The 23455-nt window shown below is 40.4% G+C and overlaps 1 protein-coding gene across 5 annotated transcripts in view; it reads right to left on the reverse strand.

Annotated features, from left to right (window-relative positions):
* Positions 1–10004: 10004 nt before the first annotated feature.
* Positions 10005–23455, reverse strand: part of nf1a (neurofibromin 1a) — a 212578-nt gene continuing 199127 nt past the window's right edge. For all 5 annotated transcript variants that reach the window (XM_073480933.1, XM_073480939.1, XM_073480948.1 and 2 more), the window contains 2 exons: positions 21507–21723; positions 10005–15290 (listed from right to left, as the gene is read on the reverse strand). In XM_073480933.1, the coding sequence (XP_073337034.1) occupies positions 15148–15290; positions 21507–21723 (360 nt within the window). In that variant the 3' untranslated portion in view covers positions 10005–15147. The remainder of the gene's footprint in view (positions 15291–21506; positions 21724–23455) is intronic.

Below are 23455 nucleotides of genomic sequence, written 5' to 3' on the forward strand. Positions count from 1 at the left end.
GCAGAAATCTGAGAGACTAGAAATGATTATTGATGCTGCTTTTGGATAGTGTGGGAATTACTTGAGAGGAAATGTTTATAGAGGATAATTGTATTTAAGAATGGGATGATGTTTAGGGTAGAAAGAACCTTTAAAAAAATGAATAAATGGACTGATAACAAAAATATAAGAACAGTGTTACACGACAGTTGGTGGCAATAATGCACTGTCCAGTTGCAATTTGCCAGTATGTTATTATGGTGACTTTTTCCCTTTTCCAGTGTTCTGTTTTCCCTCGCGTTTTCTTGTGCTTCTCACCAGCCTGATTTTTCCCTCCACACCTGTCTTGTTTCTGATTGATTAGCCCCGCCCTGTGACCTGAGTTCTTCCCCAATCTGCTTTACCTCCACACCTGCACTGCATCTCCCTCATTAGCCCTCAAAACCTGTGCAAAACTGTCAATGATCTAATTACATCCTCTAACCTTGATTTCCTTACTGAGGTTTGACTTAAACCTGAAACTTGAACTATGTGTTTCATACTGCAATGTGTATGTATGCATGCAGTGATCAGGCAATAGCCTATGTGATAACCTCATTAAGAAAACAAATAGTGTAAGTTACTTGGTGGCTGTCGGCTTGCAACCATTTTTGCAAGTAATTAAAGACTTTGTCAAAAGTCATTCAAAGACATTTGAGCAGTATCATTGGAGCAAAAAAAACCCAATACAAATGTGTCTATGAGTATTCAAAACATATGCACACATCAGTTTTAAATTCCATTTTTAATGATAATTTTTGGCCAGGTACATGTCACACTGTGACTGACAATCATCAGTCTCCAGTGATGCATTAATCAAACATGACTACTTTCAAAGGTATATTCATGGCACACCCACATAAGGCCTGCCACAACCATGTTAAAGGAGTAGTTCATCACCTCCTAAACAAAACTATATTACTAGGGTATACTTTTACTCAAACTAATACCTTCAAAGTAGTGGCCTAGATCTCGATTCCAGGTATTTCCTTCTTACCAATAAAAACAAGTATGAAACCCAAACTCGACCTATGGCCAGTCAGTGCTTACAGTATCCACATACTGTTCCATTAACCAACTTTGAACTCATTCAGAGATAATTTGCTTTACTACCACTGAACTTTGAGCTCATTTCCATGTACAACAGGACACCATTTGGGTGATCTCCAGCTCCCTGAGGTGAGGTGTGGGGTTTCAGCACTGGTCTACTGTGAATGCCTGTGACTGCACGCCATGAATAATTTTGTTTTTCTCAAGATATATACTTTAGGCATTCATAACACAAAGGGGTAGATGTATAAACGATAGATAGAAAAACTATGCATGCACAATTTTCCAACCATAATATATTTATTTTAAAAAAGGAATGTGCTGTGAGAATGTTCACACTTTGTGCAGACTTTAGATCAAAACACACACAGTTTATTAGACATAAATTATAATAATAATTAAAGCTGCAAGCAGCGATGAACGGGCCCTCGCAGTCCACGCGCGTTGGGGCGTGCTGCTGTTGCGGCATGCTGCCGTCGTGACATGCTGCTGTTGTTACATGCTGCTGTCGGGGCTTGTTCATGCAACAACTTCCGTTGAGGAATCAAAAGTGAAGGCAGTCAAGCTGTTATTTAGTCATTTAGCAATAAAAGCACCCCCTATTGGCCGATTTGCACCAAATTTTTCAGAAATCGTCATGTGGCCATGGAACACAACTGGGAAAAGTTTTGTGTTAATCGGACTGTATTTCATCAAGATACACAAGAATGTCTGTTTGACCACAATGTGCAGGAAATTGTTGTTCTATATTTTGGGCGTTCTGTGGACTAGCACATTTCTTTTAATAACTTTTTGTCAGGAGGGTCCACAGATGCTGCGTGCAAAGTTTGGTGCAAATCGGAGAAATTTCCTGGGAGGAGTTCGAAAATGTAGGTTTGTGACATTTTGTGCATTTGCGAATGGAAATGTTGCGCAAAAGTGGGCGTGGCCTACATCATACAATTCAGGTGAATTCAGGGAACACGTAGATATAAGGTTTAACAATGTCCGACAAATTATGTGGGAGTTATTAGTCAAAAACTGCTTTGTGTTGATAATAGCGCCACCTATTGGTCATTTTTGGTGTGTGAGTTACAGGGGCCAGTCTATACCACCCCTATGAATTTCATATCCATAAGTGTTATGGTGTGGGCACAGTGCCAAATCTAAAAAGAAACTGCCACCAGAACGCCACCTAGTGTCAGATCGGTAACCCCTTTGTCAGCTGTCCTCAGGAGGGCATTGGCAATGAGTGTACCAAGTTTTGTGTTAATCCGACCAACCGATGTTGAGATATAAAATACTTCAATTTAAAGAGCGCCACCTAGTGGTCTTTGGCCAAAATTTAGCACAGAGCCTTAGGGCCTCATGAGGAAGTAGGATCCTGAGTTTGACGTCATTTGGACAAACCAATGTGGAGATATGCAACACTTCCTGTTTGGAACGAAATCTGCAGGAAGTTGTTATTTAATAACTTGAGTATTCTTTGGAATATCAAAATTCTTTTAATAACTTTTTGTCAGAAGGGTCCACAGATACTGTGTGCAAAGTTTCACACAAATCGGTGAAATTTCCTGGGAGGAGTTCGAAAAAGTAGGTTTGCGACGTTTTGCGATTTTGCAAGAAAAAACTGTAGGCGGAAATGGGCGTGGCCTATATCAGAAGAGTCAGCATAATTCACTGAATGCGTGGATATAAGGTTTTTGAATGTGCGACAAAGTATATGGGAGTTATTAGCCAAAACGCACTGTCCTTGATTATAGCGCCACCTAGTGGTAAAAATTCACAACAACAACAGATTAGAAAATTTTTCGCCAGGTCTGATCTATATTCCAAGTTTGGTGAGTTTTGGGGTATGTTCAGGCAGTGAAAAATGATATCATTTTGGCAGAAAAATAATCACTACAAAAACAACAGGGACCTCGCAGGTTCCCTGCTCGGGCCCTAATAATCACTACAAAAACAATAGGGACCTCGCAGGTTTCCTGCTCGGGCCCTAAAAATAATAATCATCACTACAAAAACAATAGAGTCCTCGCAGTTTCACTGCTCGGGCCCTAATAATCACTACAAAAACAATAGGGACCTCGCAGGTTTCCTGCTCGGGCCCTAATAATAAGAATCATTCGAAAAACAATAGGGTCCTCGCAGTTTCACTGCTCGGGCCCTAATTAATGCAGAATAAAGAGTTGTGGTCAGTAATTACATAAGATAAGATAACATAAAAAAGGATAAGATTTCATCATAACTGTAAGTGGTGTATAATATGAGTCTTAGTGTATTAGGAGGTACTGGGTGCTGTGGCGTTGTGCAGTCTGATGGCTGGTGGTATGAAAGCCACTGACAGGTGAAGTGATTAACATTGATGATCCCGTTACAATGCAATGCAGGAATGGCCCAATGAATGTGACAAGGAGCCCAAGGCACTGAACACAAACTCTGTAGATCCCAATCCAATCGAGCGTCTGTGGGATGTGCAGGAACAAGTGTGATCCATGGAGGCCCCATCCCCCAACCCACAGGGCCCAAAGGATCCACTGCCAGTATCCCAGGGTCATTCAAAGACATTTAAGCAGTATCATTGGAGCAAAAAAAACAATACAAATGTGTCTATGAGTATTCAAAACATATGCACACATCAGTTTTAAATTCCATTTTTAATGATAATTTTTGGCCAGGTACATGTCACACCGTGACTGACAATCATCAGTCTCCAGTGATGCATTAATCAAACATGACCACTTTCAAAGGACAACCCCACTTCTGGACAACCCCAGAAGTCTTTTGTTTCTGCCTCAATGTGTCAGAGCTGTTTTAGCACAAGGGGAACCAGCACAATATTAAGCAGGTTGTTTTTATGTTGTGGCTGATTGGTCACAAGGAGGTATAGCCGACGCATACTTTGTAAAGTGAACTGTAACCACAAGCACATACTGCTGTCCAACTGTTGACAGTGGCTACTTGAAACGGAGGGCTATTTGTGTAGGATGCATCTTGGACATAAGGAATACAAGTCCTTGATCTCCACTGCTTGCTTTAGGCCAGAAGAAGTGACTCCTCACCAGTGCCAGAGTTTTCTCAGGGCCTGTATGACCTGCCTTCTCATGACAGGCCTGCCACACCTGCCGTATTTGTTGTTACTCCAGCGCAACAGGCCTGGATGACGTCAGCAGTGACCTGACATTAGGGGGCAAACACAGGGGGCTCGTCATCAGCACTTGCTGATTCACTGGTTTCCAAAGGTTTTCGGGACAGGGCATCTTCGTGAACATTGGCCTTTCCAGGCCAAAACTTGACATCAAAGTTGTAGTGTAGAGAATGAAGGCCAGTGAAAAGTCAGCAAAGACAAGAACGGGAGCTTTTGTTAGGGCTTCTTTCAAACGTTAAAATGCTTCTTCACTTCCAAGGGCCCTATCTGTCAAGGTAAGGCTGACTGCAAGTTTGTTTTTGGGGACAACCAACTAGCAGTGCATAGAGTGGGGCAACTACCCTTGCAAAATTCTGAATGAAGTGGCAGTTGTAACCTACCAGTCCCAGCAAATCCCTCAGCTCTGTCGCTCACTTTCTCTGACACCACATTGCCCCAGTATTTGACAGAGGGCTGGAACAGATGACATTTATTTGGCTTTAATTTGAGGCCATGCTGGGCCAAGTGTGTGAACACCTGCTCAAAATACTTAAGTGTGATGAAGTCAGAAGCAAATGCAGTGACATCATTCAAATGAAGCAAAAGTGATTTAACGTTCATCTCACCTAAGCAAGATTTCATCAATCTTTAAAGGTCGCAAGAGCATTGCATAGGGGCATCCCCTGTTGGGATCTGGTGGAATAAAATGTCCGTATTCCCAAAATAAGCGAATGAAAATACCTAATGGTGGTGCTCTAAACATTGACCTGCTGTTGCTCCTCAGGAGTGAGGCAGGCACCTGGGTGCTAAAGTGGGATAGGGCACACAGCCACTTTCTGTAGCTGGGCCTTCAATAGTACCTGGATTGGTTATTGACAAGCCAACATTTCCACCAAGTTTGTCCTCCGACTGAGCCAGTGTCAACTGCCCTAACCTCTGATAACGTTGGAGGTAGATACGGTACATAGTTGCGTTATTGAGCCATTGAACTGTCACCATGCTTACATGCAAATTGCAGCTGGTCCAGGCAGTCGCATACCAGGGGCCTGAGGTGCCGTAGAACCAGCCTCTCTAAGATTTTCATAACATGTGACGTTAAAGCCACAGGACTGAAGTTGTTGGGGACACAGCATGTCTTCCAGATCTTGGGCACCTTTTTCAGCCTCAGGGAGAGTTCCTAAAGGTTTTACTCTGTAATTACCCAAGACTTTATAGTAATTCTCTGTAATTCTAGGCTTCAACTTGTCATTATATTGAGTTAACTGATTTTACTTTTATTAATTCTAAGCAATTTCTTCACATTATTATGTAATTAATTCCCTGCAGATTAAAGGAATACCTTGCTTTTTACAATGAACCAGACAATGCAAGAATACTCTATATGCCCCATACTTGTTACATTACCTAGCAAGCTAACCACCTAGCTACTTCCAGACCTTGTCAGTTGAATGGATACTAATAATAGGAGAGTAATAGTAACATCACATGTAAGTAACTGTTTTGGACAGGACTCTCCACCAGAAAATTGTAAAATGACTGTATTAATGCTCCATGTTTTAACATTGATAACTGTGTTTTTATACTGATAACTAAATGTATACTAAAACATGTTAGAAACTTCTATAATTTATATAAAAAACTGGATTCTTATAATTTAAAGTTAGACTTTTACAGTAGACATATTTTAAACTGTGATTTTGTATTTACTAATGTATTAAAATCAGAGTAATTGCCCTATAATCACTTAAACATGCCACTGGTATTATCTTGGGAACAATTGTTTCTGACAATTTGTTGGAGACTGGTTAAAAATATCACAATGTAGGCCTACTTGCAAGATGCAGTTAGTGCAGTTTGTGTCTTGCATTGGTAGGTCAGACAGCATTTCAAAACATACGTAAAAACAGTTCAGCTCACCAGCTAATTATTTCTTCTGGTTATAACCTACTGTTGTTATTGAGAACACGGAACATTTTGTCTTGGCATCTATGAGAACCCTACGTAAACCACATCTGTCCTTCTTGTATCGGTCCATGTTGCTTAATAGAGTGGTTTATCCATTGGCTTTGCTAATAGCTGAAGTGGAAACGGATTGTAGAGGTGGAGATCAGCCCCCCTGTTCAATCTACACTTATACCCCAGAATGACAAAGCAAACACAGGATTTAAAAATGTTTTTCATGAATCACATGCATTACAAAGCTGTATTACAAAGAAAAAACTGAAATATCACACTGACCCTTGACTCAATACTGAGTTGAAGCCTTAAGTCTTCTTGGTATGACATAGTAACTTTTGCTTACCTGGATTGGGGATTTTTTGCCATGCTCTGCAGATCCCCTCAAGCTCTGTCAGGTTGGATGGGGACAGTCTGTGGACAGCAACACACCCTCATACCTAAACGACTGAATAGGTTGATTGCTAGTGACTTCCAAAATGACATATATCACTGTTTAAAACAATGTGACCATTGCAGCGTACCAGCGAGTAACAGCAAGTTGACTTTGCTTTCACATGGGAAATGAACAGTGGCCTCCTAGGTACTGTGCTTGTTTGACACAACTATCAGTCCTCAAACCTTCTTCCTATGCAGACTTTGTCCTTGCTTCCTCCTTTTGCAGCCATAATTACTACGGCCACCAGAGGATGTTGCCTAACAAGAAACGTAAATACTAGGGCTGTAAAGATTTACCAATATGAATTGGAAATCGGTTAGAAACATTAGAGATACGAGTGCATCAAATGAGCTTAGGTAATAATTCTGCACAGCGTCTCCAAATCTTGTTTAAGGTTGAAGTTCAGAGTGAGACTCTTGCATTATTTTTACAAGAGTTACATCAGCATCCCGCCTCCGTTGCTATTGGATCCACGATTGTGAGGGATTAACAAAAACATCTCCGACAATGCTGACACAGTTCACAGTGCACCATCAAGACAAAAATTTGGAAGACATTTGGATTTTAAAAGAAGGAAAATCGGATAAAAGTCTGGTCATTTGTGAGGTCTGTAGGACAATGATAAAGTTCACCGGTAGCATGATGAAAATTCTCACCTGGAGAGACAGTATGATGCAACGAGGAGTAATTATGTGGATGCTAGTAAGCCTTGCAAGCAAGAAAATGCAAGGTAAAACATGAATATCAGACACTTTCTCCTGCTACAACTCTGTGAGGTCTTAAGTAATCATAAAGTAATAATGTCTTATACAGTGGTGCTTGAAAGTTTGTGAACCCTTTAGAATTTTCTATATTTCTGCATAAATATGACCTAAAACAACATCAGATTTTCACGTAAGTACTAAAAGTAGATAAAGAGAACCCAATTAAACAAATTAGACAAAATATTATACTTGGTCATTTATTTATTGAGGAAAATGATCCAATATTACATATCTGGGAGTGGCAAATGTATGAGAACCTTTGCTTTCAGTATCTGGTGTGACCACCTTGTGCAGCAATAACTGCAACTAAATGTTTCCGGTAACTGTTGATTAGTCCTGCTCATTGGCTTGGAGAAATTTTAGCCCATTCCTCCATACAGAAAAGCTTCAACTCTGGGATGTTGGTGGGTTTCCTCGCATTAACTGCTCGCTTCAGGTCCTTCCACAACATTTCGATTGGATTAAGGTCAGGACTTTGACTTGGCCATTCCAAAACATTCTTCTTCTTTAACCATTCTTTGGTAGATCAACTTGTGTGCTTAGGGTCGTTGTCTTGCTGCATGACCCACATTCTCATGAGATTCGGTGCACAGACAGATGTCCTGACATTTTCCTTTAGAATTTGCTGGTATAATTCAGAATTCATTGCTCCATCAATGATGGCACGCCGTCCTGGCCCAGATGCAGCAAAACAGGCCCAAACCATGATACTAGCACCACCATGTTTCACAGATGGGATAAGGTTCTTATGCTGGAATGCAGTGTTTTCCTTTCTCCAAACATAACGCTTCTCATTTAAACCAAAAAGTTCTATTTTGGTCTCATCCATCCACAAAACATTTTTCCAATAGCCTTCTGGCTAGTCCACATGATCTTTAGCAAACTGCAGACGGGCAGCAATGTTCTTTTTGGAGAGCAGTGGCTTTCTCCTTGCAACCCTGCCATGCACACCATTGTTGTTCAGTGTTCTCCTGACGGTGGACTCATGAACATTAATATTAGCCGATGTGAGAGAGACCTTTAGTTGCTTAGAAGTTACCCTGGGGTCCTTTGTGACCTCGCCGACGATTATACGTCTTGCTCTTGGAGTGATCTTTGTTGGTCGACCACTCCTGGGGAGGGTAACAATGCATTTGTACACAATCTGTCTGACTGGATTGGGGGAGTCCAAACTCTTTAGAGATGGTTTTGTAACCTTTTCCGACCTGATGAGCATCAACAACTCTTTTTCTGAGGTCCTCAGAAATCTCCTTTGTCCGTGCCATGATACACTTTCACAAACGTGTTGTGAGGATCAGACTTTGATAGATCCATGTTCTTTAAATAGAACAGGGCACCCACTGATTGTCTGATTGTCATCCCATTAATTGAAAACACCTGACTCTAATTTCACCTTCAAATTAACTGCCAATCCTAGAGGTTCACATACTTTTGCCACTCACAGATATGTAATATTGGATAATTTTCCTCAATACATAAATGGCCAGGTATAATATTTTTGTCTCATTTGTTTAATTGGGTTCTCTTTATCTACTTATAGGACTTGTGTGAAAATCTGATGTTGTTTTAGGTAAGTCTTTACCAAACATCTGTTACAGGTATTTGAAAATGTTACATGGCTCATCTTGTATTTTTGTAACATGCCCTGATCTGTTTGGTTGACAGCACAGAGTAGCTTCTTAATAGATATAGCTTCCCGAATCAGATATTGCTACGTTTATGCCATGACTTGGGACTAATGTTGGAGCAAGAAACTAAATGCACAACAGCTATTCCTGTGCACATCCCAGTTCTGTCCAATTGGGGTTTTTGGTCACATGCACGTTCCAGCATGGGGCTGGAGATAAATCAGGAAAGGATGAATTGTTACCATATATGGTTAATTGAAAGTTTATAACCTGTAGGATTTATTAACATTGCTTACATACTGATGTGTGTAAGACTGGCGTGCTCATGTTTAATAAATACAGAATTTTGCATGCGCATTCTAATTTTATTCCTAAAACAGAATTTAGAACCTTTTCTACACATTGTTAATAAAGAGGCCCCAGAGTCTCAATGTCCTCATTCCAGCACGGTACCATCTTGAACATGGGCTTGGTGCTCATCAGCTTCTACATGTATACAAGTAGTACCAGAACAGATAAATGTCAGACTTCCCAAAGTGTGGATGTCTTATGGACCTGTAAGCTCCTATGATATAGGAGTAACTGTGATCAAGGGTATCAAGGGTTCACTACTACATGCGTATGCTTTGTTGCTAATACAGTTTTTATTTACTAAAAAAACAAAATCTGATGTTTTTATTGAAAAAAACTCCTCTCCATCAACACCTTTGAATATATTTTATCTTAGTCTATTGGTTTGGGGTGTCAGTGTGGACTGGTAGCTGAAGACTTACCAGTTCAACTCTGGACACTGCTGAGGTGCCCTTGAGCAAGACACTGAAACACCAACTGCTCAGGGCACCCTCACTATGTGGCAGCCCCATCAGGCTCATGTGTGTGCATAATAATAGCAGTGGAGCTCCTCAGATCCTCCGACTCTTTGGTGCTATATAAATAAAGACTGATTGATTGATTGATTGATTATTGAAAGGGGGATTATGACAACAAGTCTTCTTAAACATGATGTGTTGTAAAATGAAAACTGGTCTGTGTTATCACACACATTTAAACATTGTGGAGAGCAAAACATTTTATTACTAACACTGGAATAGTTCAATTTGTATATTATCATACAGAAACTAACTGCTTTACAAAAACAAAATGATACAATATCACATGTATGTACAGTGTAGTAAATATACCATCTCAAATTTTACACAAAGTATTTACAATTGTCACACAAACTGCATTAAAAACAAAACTCAGACTATTACCCTACAGACATTAGATTTTGCATAACATCAAATAAAACATGCCACATTTTGAGGTTTTTCATCTTTACAAACCCATGACTGTTTTTAAATTAGTGCAAGTCAACCACTTGTTTAAGAGGTTATGGATACATAATCCTTAATATTTCCATTCACACACAAGTCAAACTAAAACCTGGGAACAATGGCAATCTGCTAACACGGTGCTCAAATAAATCTTGCCTTCATATTTTTCCTGGTTGTGTTTTAGTTAAAGGTACACTTGCTGATTCTGTGATTCAGGTTTTGTGGACACCTTTTAGAGGAAAATCAGCAGGTGTAGCTTTAAGAACAGTTAGATGGTGAAAAGTGGTGAGAGGAGATGATGGATTGAGATATATGATGAAAGATTGCTGTGGAATCTGACGCAGAAATCTGAATAAACATGTACCTTTACAGCTTAAGTGGCCCTGATCCTTAAGTCCTTCCAACCTGAACCTTTATACCCACTCTGTGCCGACCATCACCGCTCCAAACACAATGTGACTTTAAAAACTTAAAGGTGATGAAACCCCATACTTGACTCTGAACTATGGTTTGGCCTATTTACATTGGAAAGAGTTTCATTACATAACACATCAGCTAATCAATCAAAATTAAACAATAGCTTGTTCAATAACATTAGCATCTGAAGGCCTTAGTATGCTTCAAACCAAGTGCTTGTTGGACCGTCTAAAACAACCTTTATGATAGTGAAATCAGTACATCTGATTGAAAATATTTTTCATAACTTTTGGAAACAGACAATCTGACTAATATCTTGGTTTTGTCCTGTTTACCTTCATAAGAGCAAATCTGTTGATGAAAACATGTCAGTGATGAAGGTTTCTGATGGAACCATTCACCTGCTAAACTAAATTCAGTTCTTAATTACACTCTTGTATACTCATCCTTCCCTTTATGTCGTTCTTTGAGGCTGAATTACAAAATACTTTATCAACGACTATCTCTAATATCCAAATATCCCTTTCCGTGGAATTCATTTAATTATCATGTGTTTACTGAATGAGCTGCATGTACAGAAGAAAATAACACATCTCCTCAGACAACTACGACCCAAGAAAACAAACAGTAGTGAGCTGATTCACAAGTGATCCATAAGGTACCATGAACACGGTGTCAGACTCTGAGCAGCAGATATGAGGAGACACTGCTCAGACAAAAAGAAAGTCAGAGTTGTACAACAATGCTCAACTCTTGTCATGCATAGATGTTTAGGCAGGATAGAAGCATTTTGACGAACCAACCCTGCAGAGCTGTAGACGGAGGCTGCGGGTGGAGCACTGATCAGCAAGTCCCATTCTACACCTGCCCGAGTAAAGTATCCAGTCTATGGCAACATGTGTACACAGCTGCTGTCAGAACTGATTTATAGGCCCAGATCACAGCATCCGTATGTGTAAAGCTATTTACTACAAACCATTTGACCATTTCCACAGCAAACCACAGTGTATTAGATCTGTCAGTGTGTTCTACCCTTCAGGCAGCCACTGGTTCCTATTCATTTAATTACAACATCTAAATAAACCTGCAGGCAGCTGCTATCTTTCACAAAGACCATCATGACTGCTTTTGGTGTATCCGATATCGCTGTGTTTGGTGTTTTTCTGAGAACATCGTTATTAAGGACCATAATTTAACCTAGGAAAGAGCAACAAAGTCCACATGCAAGCAAGCCATTGTGGCTGAGTGGGTCACATATAGGACTTTCACTCACGAGACTGGGGTTAGAATCCCATATGCAACGTATTATATTGTACAATTACTATTTTTACAATAAGCTGACATATAATTTTCCTTTTTTGTTCTCTGTTGCTGTTTGGTTTGTTTAATGTAACATAAATACTTTGTTAGGTTTAGGAAAAGATGGTTTGGTTTAAAATAGAGCCTTTCATCAACATGTTTAAAAAGATAACTTCCTTCCCATGAAGATCTTTTTCTCCTAGTTGCAAAAATGGATTGGTCAGTAGCGATTATGTTCTCCTTGAACAACAACATATCATCAGCTCATGCGACTGCTTTTATTGTCAAAGGGACATTATTGTTACGCAGTGATGCAGATTAAACCGGAACAGATACATTGGAGTTGTGTAACTAATATTGATTGCAATGTTTGAACAATTAAACATCTGAAGTTAGAGGGAAATTTTACAATGTAAAAATAAACTGCTGTGTTCTCTGGTGGAGAACAGAAACACTGATCTTCAACATTTCTGTGCTGGCATTTCTTCTTATCTTTTACTGACATAAACACAGATAATGACATATCTGTGATGAGCTAAGATTGGCTTATAGTGTTCGTCATGCAGACGTATCTGTTGAGTTCTTGTGCTGATTGTTTTGCCAGTGAGCACTCTTTTATCACAAGCAATTATTACACGATGTTCACTGTGATGCATTAGTTACAACATTAAGCAAGTTTAAACTCTGAACATTGATTTTGGGAAATGTGGAATGAATGGAAAACTATAGCTGCCTGGAAACTTAGAAACAAACTCAACTATCTACATCACTACAGCATGCTTTGGAAAACAGTTAGCAGTAATGTATAGTCAAGTGATTTACAGTAAAGTAGTTCAAACCAAAACCTTGAAGAGTATTCTCCAAATGTGCCTGGAAGATGTCTTTGAAAGCAGACGTCTTGTGTGGTGCAGAGCAGGTGTTTGGTGCTGCTCTCAAAGGAAAAATCCACCATCTTCCACTCTTCTACTGAGGAATCTCTTCAATCTGTGTCTGTCTGGATCAGTGATGTGACGACCTGCATCCTGTATGATCAGTGTTGGAGTCTGAGAGACTGAGATCAAATCCAGCTCTTTACCGTTTATGTCACATCTGTGAACTATTTCCCTTTATTTCACCACACTTAGGAAATGTTGGAATAAGAGAATAGCCTGAACAATAACGCAGAATATGGATCTCAAGTCTTCTGACCACCGACTGAACGGTGTCTGTGGTCACAAGCTATCAAATGTCAAGTAGTGACAGTTGGTACTAGCTTCTGAGTCTTGTTAGCTTCTTTAATCATACATTTTCTGCGTTCAGTTTATCCAAGGCGGATGGTGCTCAGACGTCATCAAACACCAATGTTTTTGAGAAGTTTGGCTTATTTGAAAAGTGTGACACTTTATTTGTGACTTTAGAAATAGTGGTTTGAAAAAAAAAACAAGGATCAGTTACTGCCTTTTTCCAGAGCTTTTAACCACATCTCACAGTCTGGATGCTGTGACCCATTTCGTTCTTTTGTTCTTTGTTCTCAGTAACAATACCCTTATGTAAGAAAAATGTGTTTTTACTCCCGAAAAGTGTGTTTTCATCTCTATGCGAACCAAATTGTATTGTTTTTTTCCCCACTAAAGTGAAATGACAGAAAGCCCCAACACTTTCAAAGTTTATTTTAAGGTGGATTTTCCCTTTAAAGAGCCCACGGGACAAAGCTCTGATGGTTGTGGGCCCAGTTCAGACTGTTACAACATGACACAAATTGAGGTGTGTGTGTGTGAGAGAGAGTGATTGGCTCAAACATCACACATCACACTGCCTCTGCTCTACTCAAAGGGTTGTTGGAGGTAATCAATAAGAGTTAAATCTCTTTGTTAACACGCAACTCAGGAGTTAGCATCATATTGCACCAAGCTGACACAGAGATGTATTCTCCCTGTTCGCTGTACAAATAAAATTGGTGGTTGACAGAGGAGTCGGAGAGTTGAGGATTATTGCCTATTTCACAATTTTCCTTGTCACTGTGTACACAAATTAAAATGCTAGGCTGCTGAAAATACACTTATTACTAAATAGAACGAATGAAAAACACCTAAATAAAAGAAGAACGCACAAAAAAAGCTTGGAGCTATTTACATGGTTGTGTTTCCCCTAGTGTTTTGCAATCTTCATGTTGATACATTGAAAGTCTTTGAAAAGAAGATGTTTGGAAAGTGTTTTAAAAGAAGAAGATTTGTGTTGCACTATCTAGCTGTACAGGATAAATACTTTCAGGCAACAGGGTATATGGTATGATTGTATATTTGACGATCATTGGAGGCCGGTCTTGAGGCAGCTCAGGTGAACTCGTGGTGATATGGACGGCTTGCCTCCATAATTAGTACCTGTTCTTTGTCCACAGCAAGGTTTGACTTTTACTTTACAAATTGTACACATTGAAAAACCCTGACAAAGGCACACCATGGAGAAAACGTCAACATCTAAATTAGCACGAAGGACTGGTTATACATAATCTGTCTATGTAAAATATGTACAGGACTGGGAGAGGGGAGCTGAGATGTCTGAGCAGGTCCAGAGTGAGAGCCCTGCCTCACAGATCCACCCCAAACGGCTGCTGTCATTTGGTCCATCTGGCTGACGCTGGAGTGTTTAGTCATAAGGAAGGCCAAGAGACATGTGATGGATCAAATTTCAGCACATAAAGACAGAATCTCAGGATCCTCCCTGTGTAAATTGTCTGAGAAATGTCACAGTCCATGTCCACTCAGAACCTTGATGTCCAGACTGTAGTCCCATAAGCTTCATAGGGATTTTTTTTTAACACTTTCACATGCGACCTTTGTCGCTGCAGAAGTCTCAAACTGGAGGAAAACAGAAAGAATCAACAGAAGCTTCTCTTCCACCACAGTTTTTTCAAATGAAAGATTTGAAAAAAATCTCAAGCAGCACAAAATTCAAGTTTGCCCTTGCTAGAACTCCTCCTTAATGCAAAACACAAAATCACTTGTTCTGCTGTGAGAGCAACAACCATGAAGAAGGAAGAAATAAAAGGAGTGATAAGTAGAGTGCAGCATGAGGCCTGGCAGGCTGGTGGAGGAGTGGTAGTAGTAGGAGAAGGAGGAGGGGGAGGGGGAGGAGGAGGAGGAGGTGGAAGGTGCAGTGGGTGTTCTCTGGCTGATCAGACGATCTTCTTAATGCTGGGTCTCTTGAAGCTGCCGGCGCTGCGCTGCTTCTGGACCTGACTGGCTGAACCATGGCGAGTGCGACCGCCACTGGACAGGGCAGAGCTGGGGGACAGCTGGACGTTCTCCTTATCCACACCTGGAGGAGCACAGGGAGAACACATAACACATTAAAAGCATGGAATTACAGGTGTACATTCAAAATGGCTGACCTCCTGTTAGGGTTAGAATATAGTTCCATAAGGTTATTTGTCAGTCAGGACATTATAGATGTGCCTACCAAATTGCGTAAAATTTCAAGGTGGATGCTTTTACTTTGAAAACTATTAGGGGGTGGTCCTCCATTTTGCCATACCCAATCCTGAGACCCATATCAGATGTCTATTTCACCACTTGTGATGTGTGTTTTTCGAATGATTATTAGGGCCCGAGCAGTGAAACTGCGAGGACCCTATTGTTTTTGTAATGATTATTAGGGCCCGAGCAGTGAAACTGCGAGGACCCTATTGTTTTTGTAATGATTATTATTAGGGCCCGAGCAGGGAACCTGCGAGGTCCCTATTGTTTTTCGAATGATTATTATTTTCCTTTGTCCTTAATGATCGCATTTTTCACTGCCTGAATGTGAATGAAAACGCGATTTTATTTGGCAAACTCATTAGGCTTGGTGAAAAATTTTAAAATCTGTTGTTGTTGTGAACGTGCAACACTAGGTGGCGCTATTATCAAGGAAAGTGCGTTTTGGCTAATAACTCCCACATACTTTGTCGCACCTTCAAAAACCTTATATCCACGCGTTCAGTGAATTGTGCTGAATCTCCGGATATAGGCCACGCCCATTTCCGCCTGCCGTTTTTTTTCACTAGCTCGCGAAATGTCGCAAAACTACTTTTTCGAACTCCTCCCAGGCAATTTCACCAATTTGCACCAAACTTTGCACACAGCATCTGTGGACCCTCCTGACAAAAACTTATTAAAAGAATTTTGATATTCCAAGAAATACTCCAGTTATTAAATAACAACTTCCTGCAGATTTCGTTCCAAACAGGAAGTGTTGCATATCTCCACATTGGTTTGTCCAAATGACGTCAAACTCAGGATCCTACTTCTTCATGAGGCCCTAAGGCTCTGTGCTAAATTTTGGTTGATGACCACTAGGTGGCGCTCTTTAAATTGAACTATTTTATATCTCGACATCGGTTGGTCGGATTAACACAAAACTTGGTACACTCATTGCCAATGCCCTCCTGAGGATAGCTGACAAAGGGGTGACCGATCTGACACTAGGTGGCGCTTTGGTGGCAGTTTCTTTTTATATTTGGCACTGTGCCCACACCATAACACTTATGGATATGAAATTGACAGGGGTGGTATAGACTGGCCCCTGTAACTCACACACCAAAAATGACCAGCAGGTGGCGCTATCATCAACACAAACCGTTTTTGCCTAATAACTCCCACATAATATGGTGCACATTGTTAAACCTTATATCTACGTGTTCCCTGAATTCAGCTGGACTGTGTGATGTAGGCCACGCCCACTTTCTCGCCAGAACTCAATCTGCAAATTCGCCAAATGTCGCAAACCTACTTTTTCGAACTCCTCCCAGGCAATTTCACCAATTTGCACAAAACTTTGCAAACAGCATCAGTGGACCCTTCTGACAAAAAGTTATTAAAAGAATTTTGATATGCCAAAGAATACTCAAGTAATTAAATAACAACTTCCTGTGGATTCGGGTCAAAACAGGAAGTGTTGCATATCTCCACATTGGTGTGTCCAAATGACATGAAACTCAGGATACTACTTCCACCTGAGCCCCTTATGCTCTGTGCAAAATATTAGGCGATGACCACTAGGTGGTGCTCTTTAAATTGAAGTATTTTATATCTCCACATCGGTTGCTCGGATTAACACAAAACTTGGTATACTCATTGCCAATACCCCCCTGAGGCCAGCTGACAAAGGTCTTACCACTCTGACACTAGGTGGCGCTCTGGTGGCAGTTTCATTAGGGCCCGAGCAGGGAAACCTGCGAGGACCCTAGTGTAATTGTAGTGATTATTTTTAGTTAGGGCCCGAGCAGGGAACCTGCGAGGTCCCTATTGTTTTTGTAGTGATTATTTTTCTGCCAAAATGATATCATTTTTCACTGCCTGAACATACCCCAAAACTCACCAAACTTGGAATATAGATCAGACCTGGCGAAAAATTTTCGAATCTGTTGTTGTGAATTTTTACCACTAGGTGGCGCTATAATCAAGGACAGTGCGTTTTGGCTAATAACTCCCATATACTTTGTCGCACATTCAGAAACCTTATATCCACGCATTCAGTGAATTATGCTGACTCTTCTGATATAGGCCACGCCCATTTCCGCCTCAGTTTTTTTTCCGCAAATTCGCAAAATGTCGAAAACCTACTTTTTCGAACTCCTCCCAGGCAATTTCACCAATTTGCATGAAACTTTGCACACAGCATCTGTGGACCCTTCTGACAAAAAGTTATTAAAAGAATTTTGGAATTCCAAATAATACTCAAGTTATTACATAACAACTTCCTGCAGATTTCGTTCCAAACAGGAAGTGATGCATATCTCCACATTGGTGTGTCCAAATGACATGAAACTCAGGATACTACTTCCCCATGAGCCCATAAGGCTCTGTGCAAAATTTTGGTGGATGACCACTAGGTGGCGCTCTTTAAATTGAAGTATTTTATATCTCCATATTGGTGGGTCAGATTAACACAAAACTTGGTATAATTCTTGCCACTGCCCTTCTGAGGACAGCTGACGAAGGTGTTACCGATCTGACACTAGGTGGCGCTCTGGTGGCAGTTTCATTTTATATTTGGCACTGTGCCCACACCATAACACTTATGGACATGAAATTCATAGGGGTGGTATAGACTGGCCCCTGTAACTCACACACCAAAAATGACCAGCAGGTGGCGCTATTATCAACATAAAGCAGTTCTTGGCTAATAACTCCCACATAATTTGTCACACATTGTTAAACCTTATATCTACCTCTTCCCTGAATTCAGCTAAATTGTGTGATGTGGGCCACGCCCACGTTTGCACTGAATTTCCATTCGCAAATTCGCCAAATGTCGCAAACCTACTTTTTCGAACTCCTCCCAGGCAATTTCTCCGATTTACACCAAACTTTGCACGCAGCATCTGTGGACCCTCCTGACAAAAAGTTATTAAAAGAAATGTGCTAGTCCACAGAACGCCCAAAATATAAAACAACAATTTCCTGCACATTGTGGTCAAACAGACATTCTTGTGTATCTTGATGAAATACAGTCCGATTAACACAAAACTTTTGGCAATTGTGTTCCATGGCACGATTAGCATTTCTACAAAATTTCGTGCAATTTGACCAATAGGTGGCGCTTTTATTGCTAAATGACGAAACAGCAGCTTCACTGCCTTCAGTTTTGTTTCCTCTACGGGAGTTGTTGCATGAACAAGCCTCGACAGCAGCACGCCCCGACGCGCGTGGACTGCGACGGCCCGTTCATCGCTGCTTGCAGCTTTAATTAGGGCCCGAGCAGGGAACCTGCGAGGTCCCTATTGTTTTTGTAGTGATTATTTTTCTGCCAAAATGATCGCATTTTTCACTGCCTGAACATACCCCAAAACTCACCTAACTTGGAATATATGTCACACCTGGCAAAAAAATTTATAATCTGTTGTCGTTGTGATTTTCCACCACTAGGTGGCGCTATAGTCAAGGAAAGTGCGTTTTGGCTAATAACTCCCATATGCTTTGTCGCACATTCAAAAACCTTATACCCATGTGTTCAGTGAATTGTGCTGAATCTCCTGATATAGGCCACGCCCACTTCCGCCTACCGTTTTTTTTCGCTAGCTCGCAAAATATCGCAAACGTACTTTTTCGAACTCCTCCCAGGCAATTTCACCGATTTGCTCCAAACTTTACACACAGCATCTGGGGATCCTCCTGACAAAAAGTTATTAAAAGAATTTTGATATTCCGAAGAACACTCAAGTTCTTAAATAACAAATTCCTGTAGATTTGGGTCCAAACAGGAAGTGTTGCATAGCTCCACATTGGTGTGTCCAAATGACATGAAACTCAGGACACTACTTCCCCATGAGCCCCTAAGGCTCTGTGCAAAATTTGGGCCGATGACCACTAGGTGGCGCTCTTCAAATTGAAGTATTTTATATCTCAACATCGGTTGGTCGGATTAACACAAAACTTGGTACACTCATTGCCAATGCCCTCCTGAGGATAGCTGACAAAGGGGTTACCAATCTGACACTAGGTGGCGTTCTGGTGGCAGTTTCTTTTTAGATTTGGCACTGTGCCCACACCATAACACTTATGGATATGAAATTCATAGGGGTGGTATAGACTGGCCCCTGTAACTCACACACCAAAAATGACCAACAGGTGGCGCTATTATCAACACAAAGCAGTTTTTGACTAATAACTCCCACATAATTTGTCGGACATTGTTAAACCTTATATCTACGTGTTCCCTGAATTCACCTGAATTGTATGATGTAGGCCACGCCCACTTTTGCACAACATTTCCATTCGCAAATGCGCAAAATGTCACAAACCTACATTTTCGAACTCCTCCCAGACAATTTCTCCGATTTGCACCAAACTTTGCCTCTGTGGACCCTCCTGACAAAAAGTTATTAAAACAGCAGCATGTAACAACAGCAGCATGTAACGACGGCAGCATGCCGCAACAGCAGCACGCCCCGACGCGCTTGGACTGCGAGGGCCCGTTCATCGCTGCTTGCAGCTTTAATTTAAAACTAAAACTATGACTAAGGCTCATTAAGTGCAGTAGTGCACATGCTCCAGATCAGCAGTTAACAATCTAACAGCTTGTGGAAGGAAGCTGTTGATTAGTCTGTTTGTTTGGCCTTTTAGACCCCGGAACCATTTTCCTGATGGGAGCAGTTCAAAGAATGTGTGGAGAGGGTGGGAGGGGTCCCTGATGATGTTCAGTGCCCTGCTCCTGCAGCGGCTTAGGAAGAGTTCTTGGACAGAGGGGAGTGAAACTCCGATGACCCTCTCAGCTCCTCTAACTATTCTCTGCAGGGCTTTTTTGTCTGACATACTGCAGCTGGAGTACCATGTGAAGATACAATATGTCAGAACGCTCTCCACCACACCGCTATAGAAGGTCCTGAGGATGCTGATGGGGAGAGAGGCTTGATTTAGCTTCCTCAAGAAGTACAGTCTCTGCTGGGCCCGATTCGTGATCCCTGAGGTGTTCTTATTCCATCTTAGGTCCTGCAAGATCTGCACTTCAAGGAAGTTGATGTTCTCCACTCTCTCCACTGTGCAGCCACTGATGCTGAGAGGAGCGTGCTCGGGCTGTGTGTGTATATATATATATATATGTATATATATACATATATATATACATATACATATATATACACATATTATATATATACATATATATACACATATTATATATATATACATATATATACACATATTATATATATATACATATATATACACATATTATATATATATACATATATATACACATATTATATATATATACATATATATACACATATTATATATATATACATATATATACACATATTATATATATATATATATATATATATATATATATATATATATAAATATATATATATATATATATATATATATATGTGTATATATATATATATATATGTGTATATATATATACATATATATGTATATATATATACATATAATAATATGCCAATGTTCCTTTTAAAAGGTTTATTTTAGCAAACCTTTCCTGAAAAAGTCTGTTATTTACATGGTAGCTCATGAATGATCAACCCCAAAGTATCAACCACCACAAGTTCTGTGGTCATCTGTGGAAAACACTCTATGTCAAAGTCTTCCAATTTGTGTTTTTAAACGTCAACATATCACAATTATCTATATAGTAAATTATACTACAATACATTTTATATTATAAACAGTAGTTAGTAGTACCACTCTATCAAACTTTAAGAACTCCTTCAGTTTATTATCAAACAACAGGTGGCACTGTAACATAAGCAGATAACTTGCTTCCATCCTCCATTTATATACAAACTGCAGTTTTACAGCCCAGGTACACAAACATTGTTTAGATGTTTGGGGCTTAAATAACATCACAGTCTTAAAAACAGTCACCAGTCGGGGAAGTATAACAGTCTTGGAACAGTGTTGATTTTCCAGTACATTTCTGGAGAGTGAACAATTCCCATTTAGTTCATGCAGAGAGTCAGTGTGAGGGTGTGTGTGTGTGTGTGTGTGTGTTTGTGTGTAATTGTGTGTAATTGTGTGTGTTTGTGACCTGGTGAATGCTGCGAGGTGGCCAGTGAGGTCATGGAGTTGGACAGGTTGAGGTTGGCAGTGATGCTGAGCTGGCTCTGGCTGGTGGGAGGGTAGGGGGAGGTTGGTGTCCTCAACTGCTCCTCCCCTCGCTCCTCATCAGCCGCTGGCAGGTAGCTGTCGATCAACGCCTCCAGGAACTTGACAATCAGCTCGGCATAGTCAGGTATCTGTGTTTGCTGCAAGGTTAGCATGTGTGTGCGTGTGTGTGTGTGTGTGTGTGCGTGTGTGTGTGTGTGGGGGGGGAGAGAATACATGTTAGACTGATAGGTGATTTTTTGAAGTCAAACAAAACAATACTGACTGCACTGCTAATGATCAAACGTGTGTTCAGTCAGTGTAACCTAATGATTAATGTATATCCACTGTAACACAGATTATTACAGCATAATAAAATCATGTTCAGAATCAGAGTCTCTGGTGAGCTCTGGGAGTTCACTGAGAGATTGAGCTGAATTTGCAAACACACACACACACACACCCTCAGTGCGTGCCGTTGAGTGCTAGCTGACAGCTAGCTGACAGCTAACATACAGTAAAGTAATCTCAGAGGCGCACTGTCAGCTGAGGCAAACCAGGCAAATGTTTGGGGCCCCCAAAAAGAGATTTGGGAAAAGGGGCCACTCATATTGGCACTTTTTGCAATGACAAGCATAAACTCCCTTAAACCTCACCTGAGAGGCACTATATTGTATGCCGCTGCTGCCTCAAAAATCAATGCTTTGCTTGTTGATGATCCTTGGCCTTATGATGTGGGTTATTTACAATGTGCCAGCATTGAAGTTGTTGAGTAATTTATTTAGGTTTAAATTGATCTAGTTGTAAATGTTATTTATTCTACTAAATTCTACTAGTGTGAACATTGGAAAATAAAAAAAAAGGTTTCATATATTTTTCGTTGGTGTCAGATTATTTGTAACATCATAGTGATGAACACTGGTTGGAGGGGCCCCCTGGGAATTTATGCCTTGGACCGCAACAGATGCTAGAATTACCACTGAATAACCTAGCTGTGCGGGTTAAATAAACACTTGCACAAGTAACACAAAGTAACACAAATGATCCCAAGTAAAACTTCGCTGTCGGTGAACACACCATTAAACAACCACCCTTGTTGATGAAAATCTTTCTGATGTGACTGATTGTGATTACAATCCCATAAGGTTCTTATGCAATCTTATTGTTCACTACTCAGTAAATAATTCAAACCTTAATAAGATTTGACAATGGGAGATAAACTAGTCCATCAGCTCAGCTCTTTGGCTCAGCTAAAAGCCAGAAAGCTAATGTTATGCTAACAAAAGTCAAAGTCAAGAACATTGTGTTGAAAAACTGAATATAATTTGATGGTATGTACAGTGCATTCAGAAAGTATTCAGACCCCTTCACTTTTTTCACATTTTGTGGAATCAGCATTAATAGCATCATTAATGTGGAAATAGCATGGATATAAGCAGTGATAGCAATGTCTGTCTCTCAAAGATGAGGTCTTCTTGCGTATTAAAGAGCAGAGTTTATTCACGGGCAAACTGTAACCTGTACTGTATATTTACTGCCACTACACATCTTCACTGCTAAACTTTCCGTCTGCTCCGGTGGCCAACATGCTCTGAGCTCAGCCACCGACCATCACTCTCCACTCACTCACTACAAACTGCCCTGTTATTAAAGATGCCACGCCACTCTTGAGACACCAGAAGCCAAGCTCGGTGGATGACATAAAAGTCCCAGATTCTACTGTAGTTCATTCCATTTTAGTGACAGTTAAAGCACAAGTTTAAGCACAAAATTAAGTTATTTGTCAAAAATTCTAAAACATTATCAGGAGAGATCATAAAAATACCAAAACACACTGGAGTGGTGCTTCAAAAATCTAACCCTAACCATTGGAGTACTTCAAGCATAAAATAC

This window comes from Pagrus major, chromosome 2 (assembly GCF_040436345.1).
Source record: "Pagrus major chromosome 2, Pma_NU_1.0".
Lineage (NCBI taxonomy): Eukaryota > Metazoa > Chordata > Actinopteri > Spariformes > Sparidae > Pagrus > Pagrus major.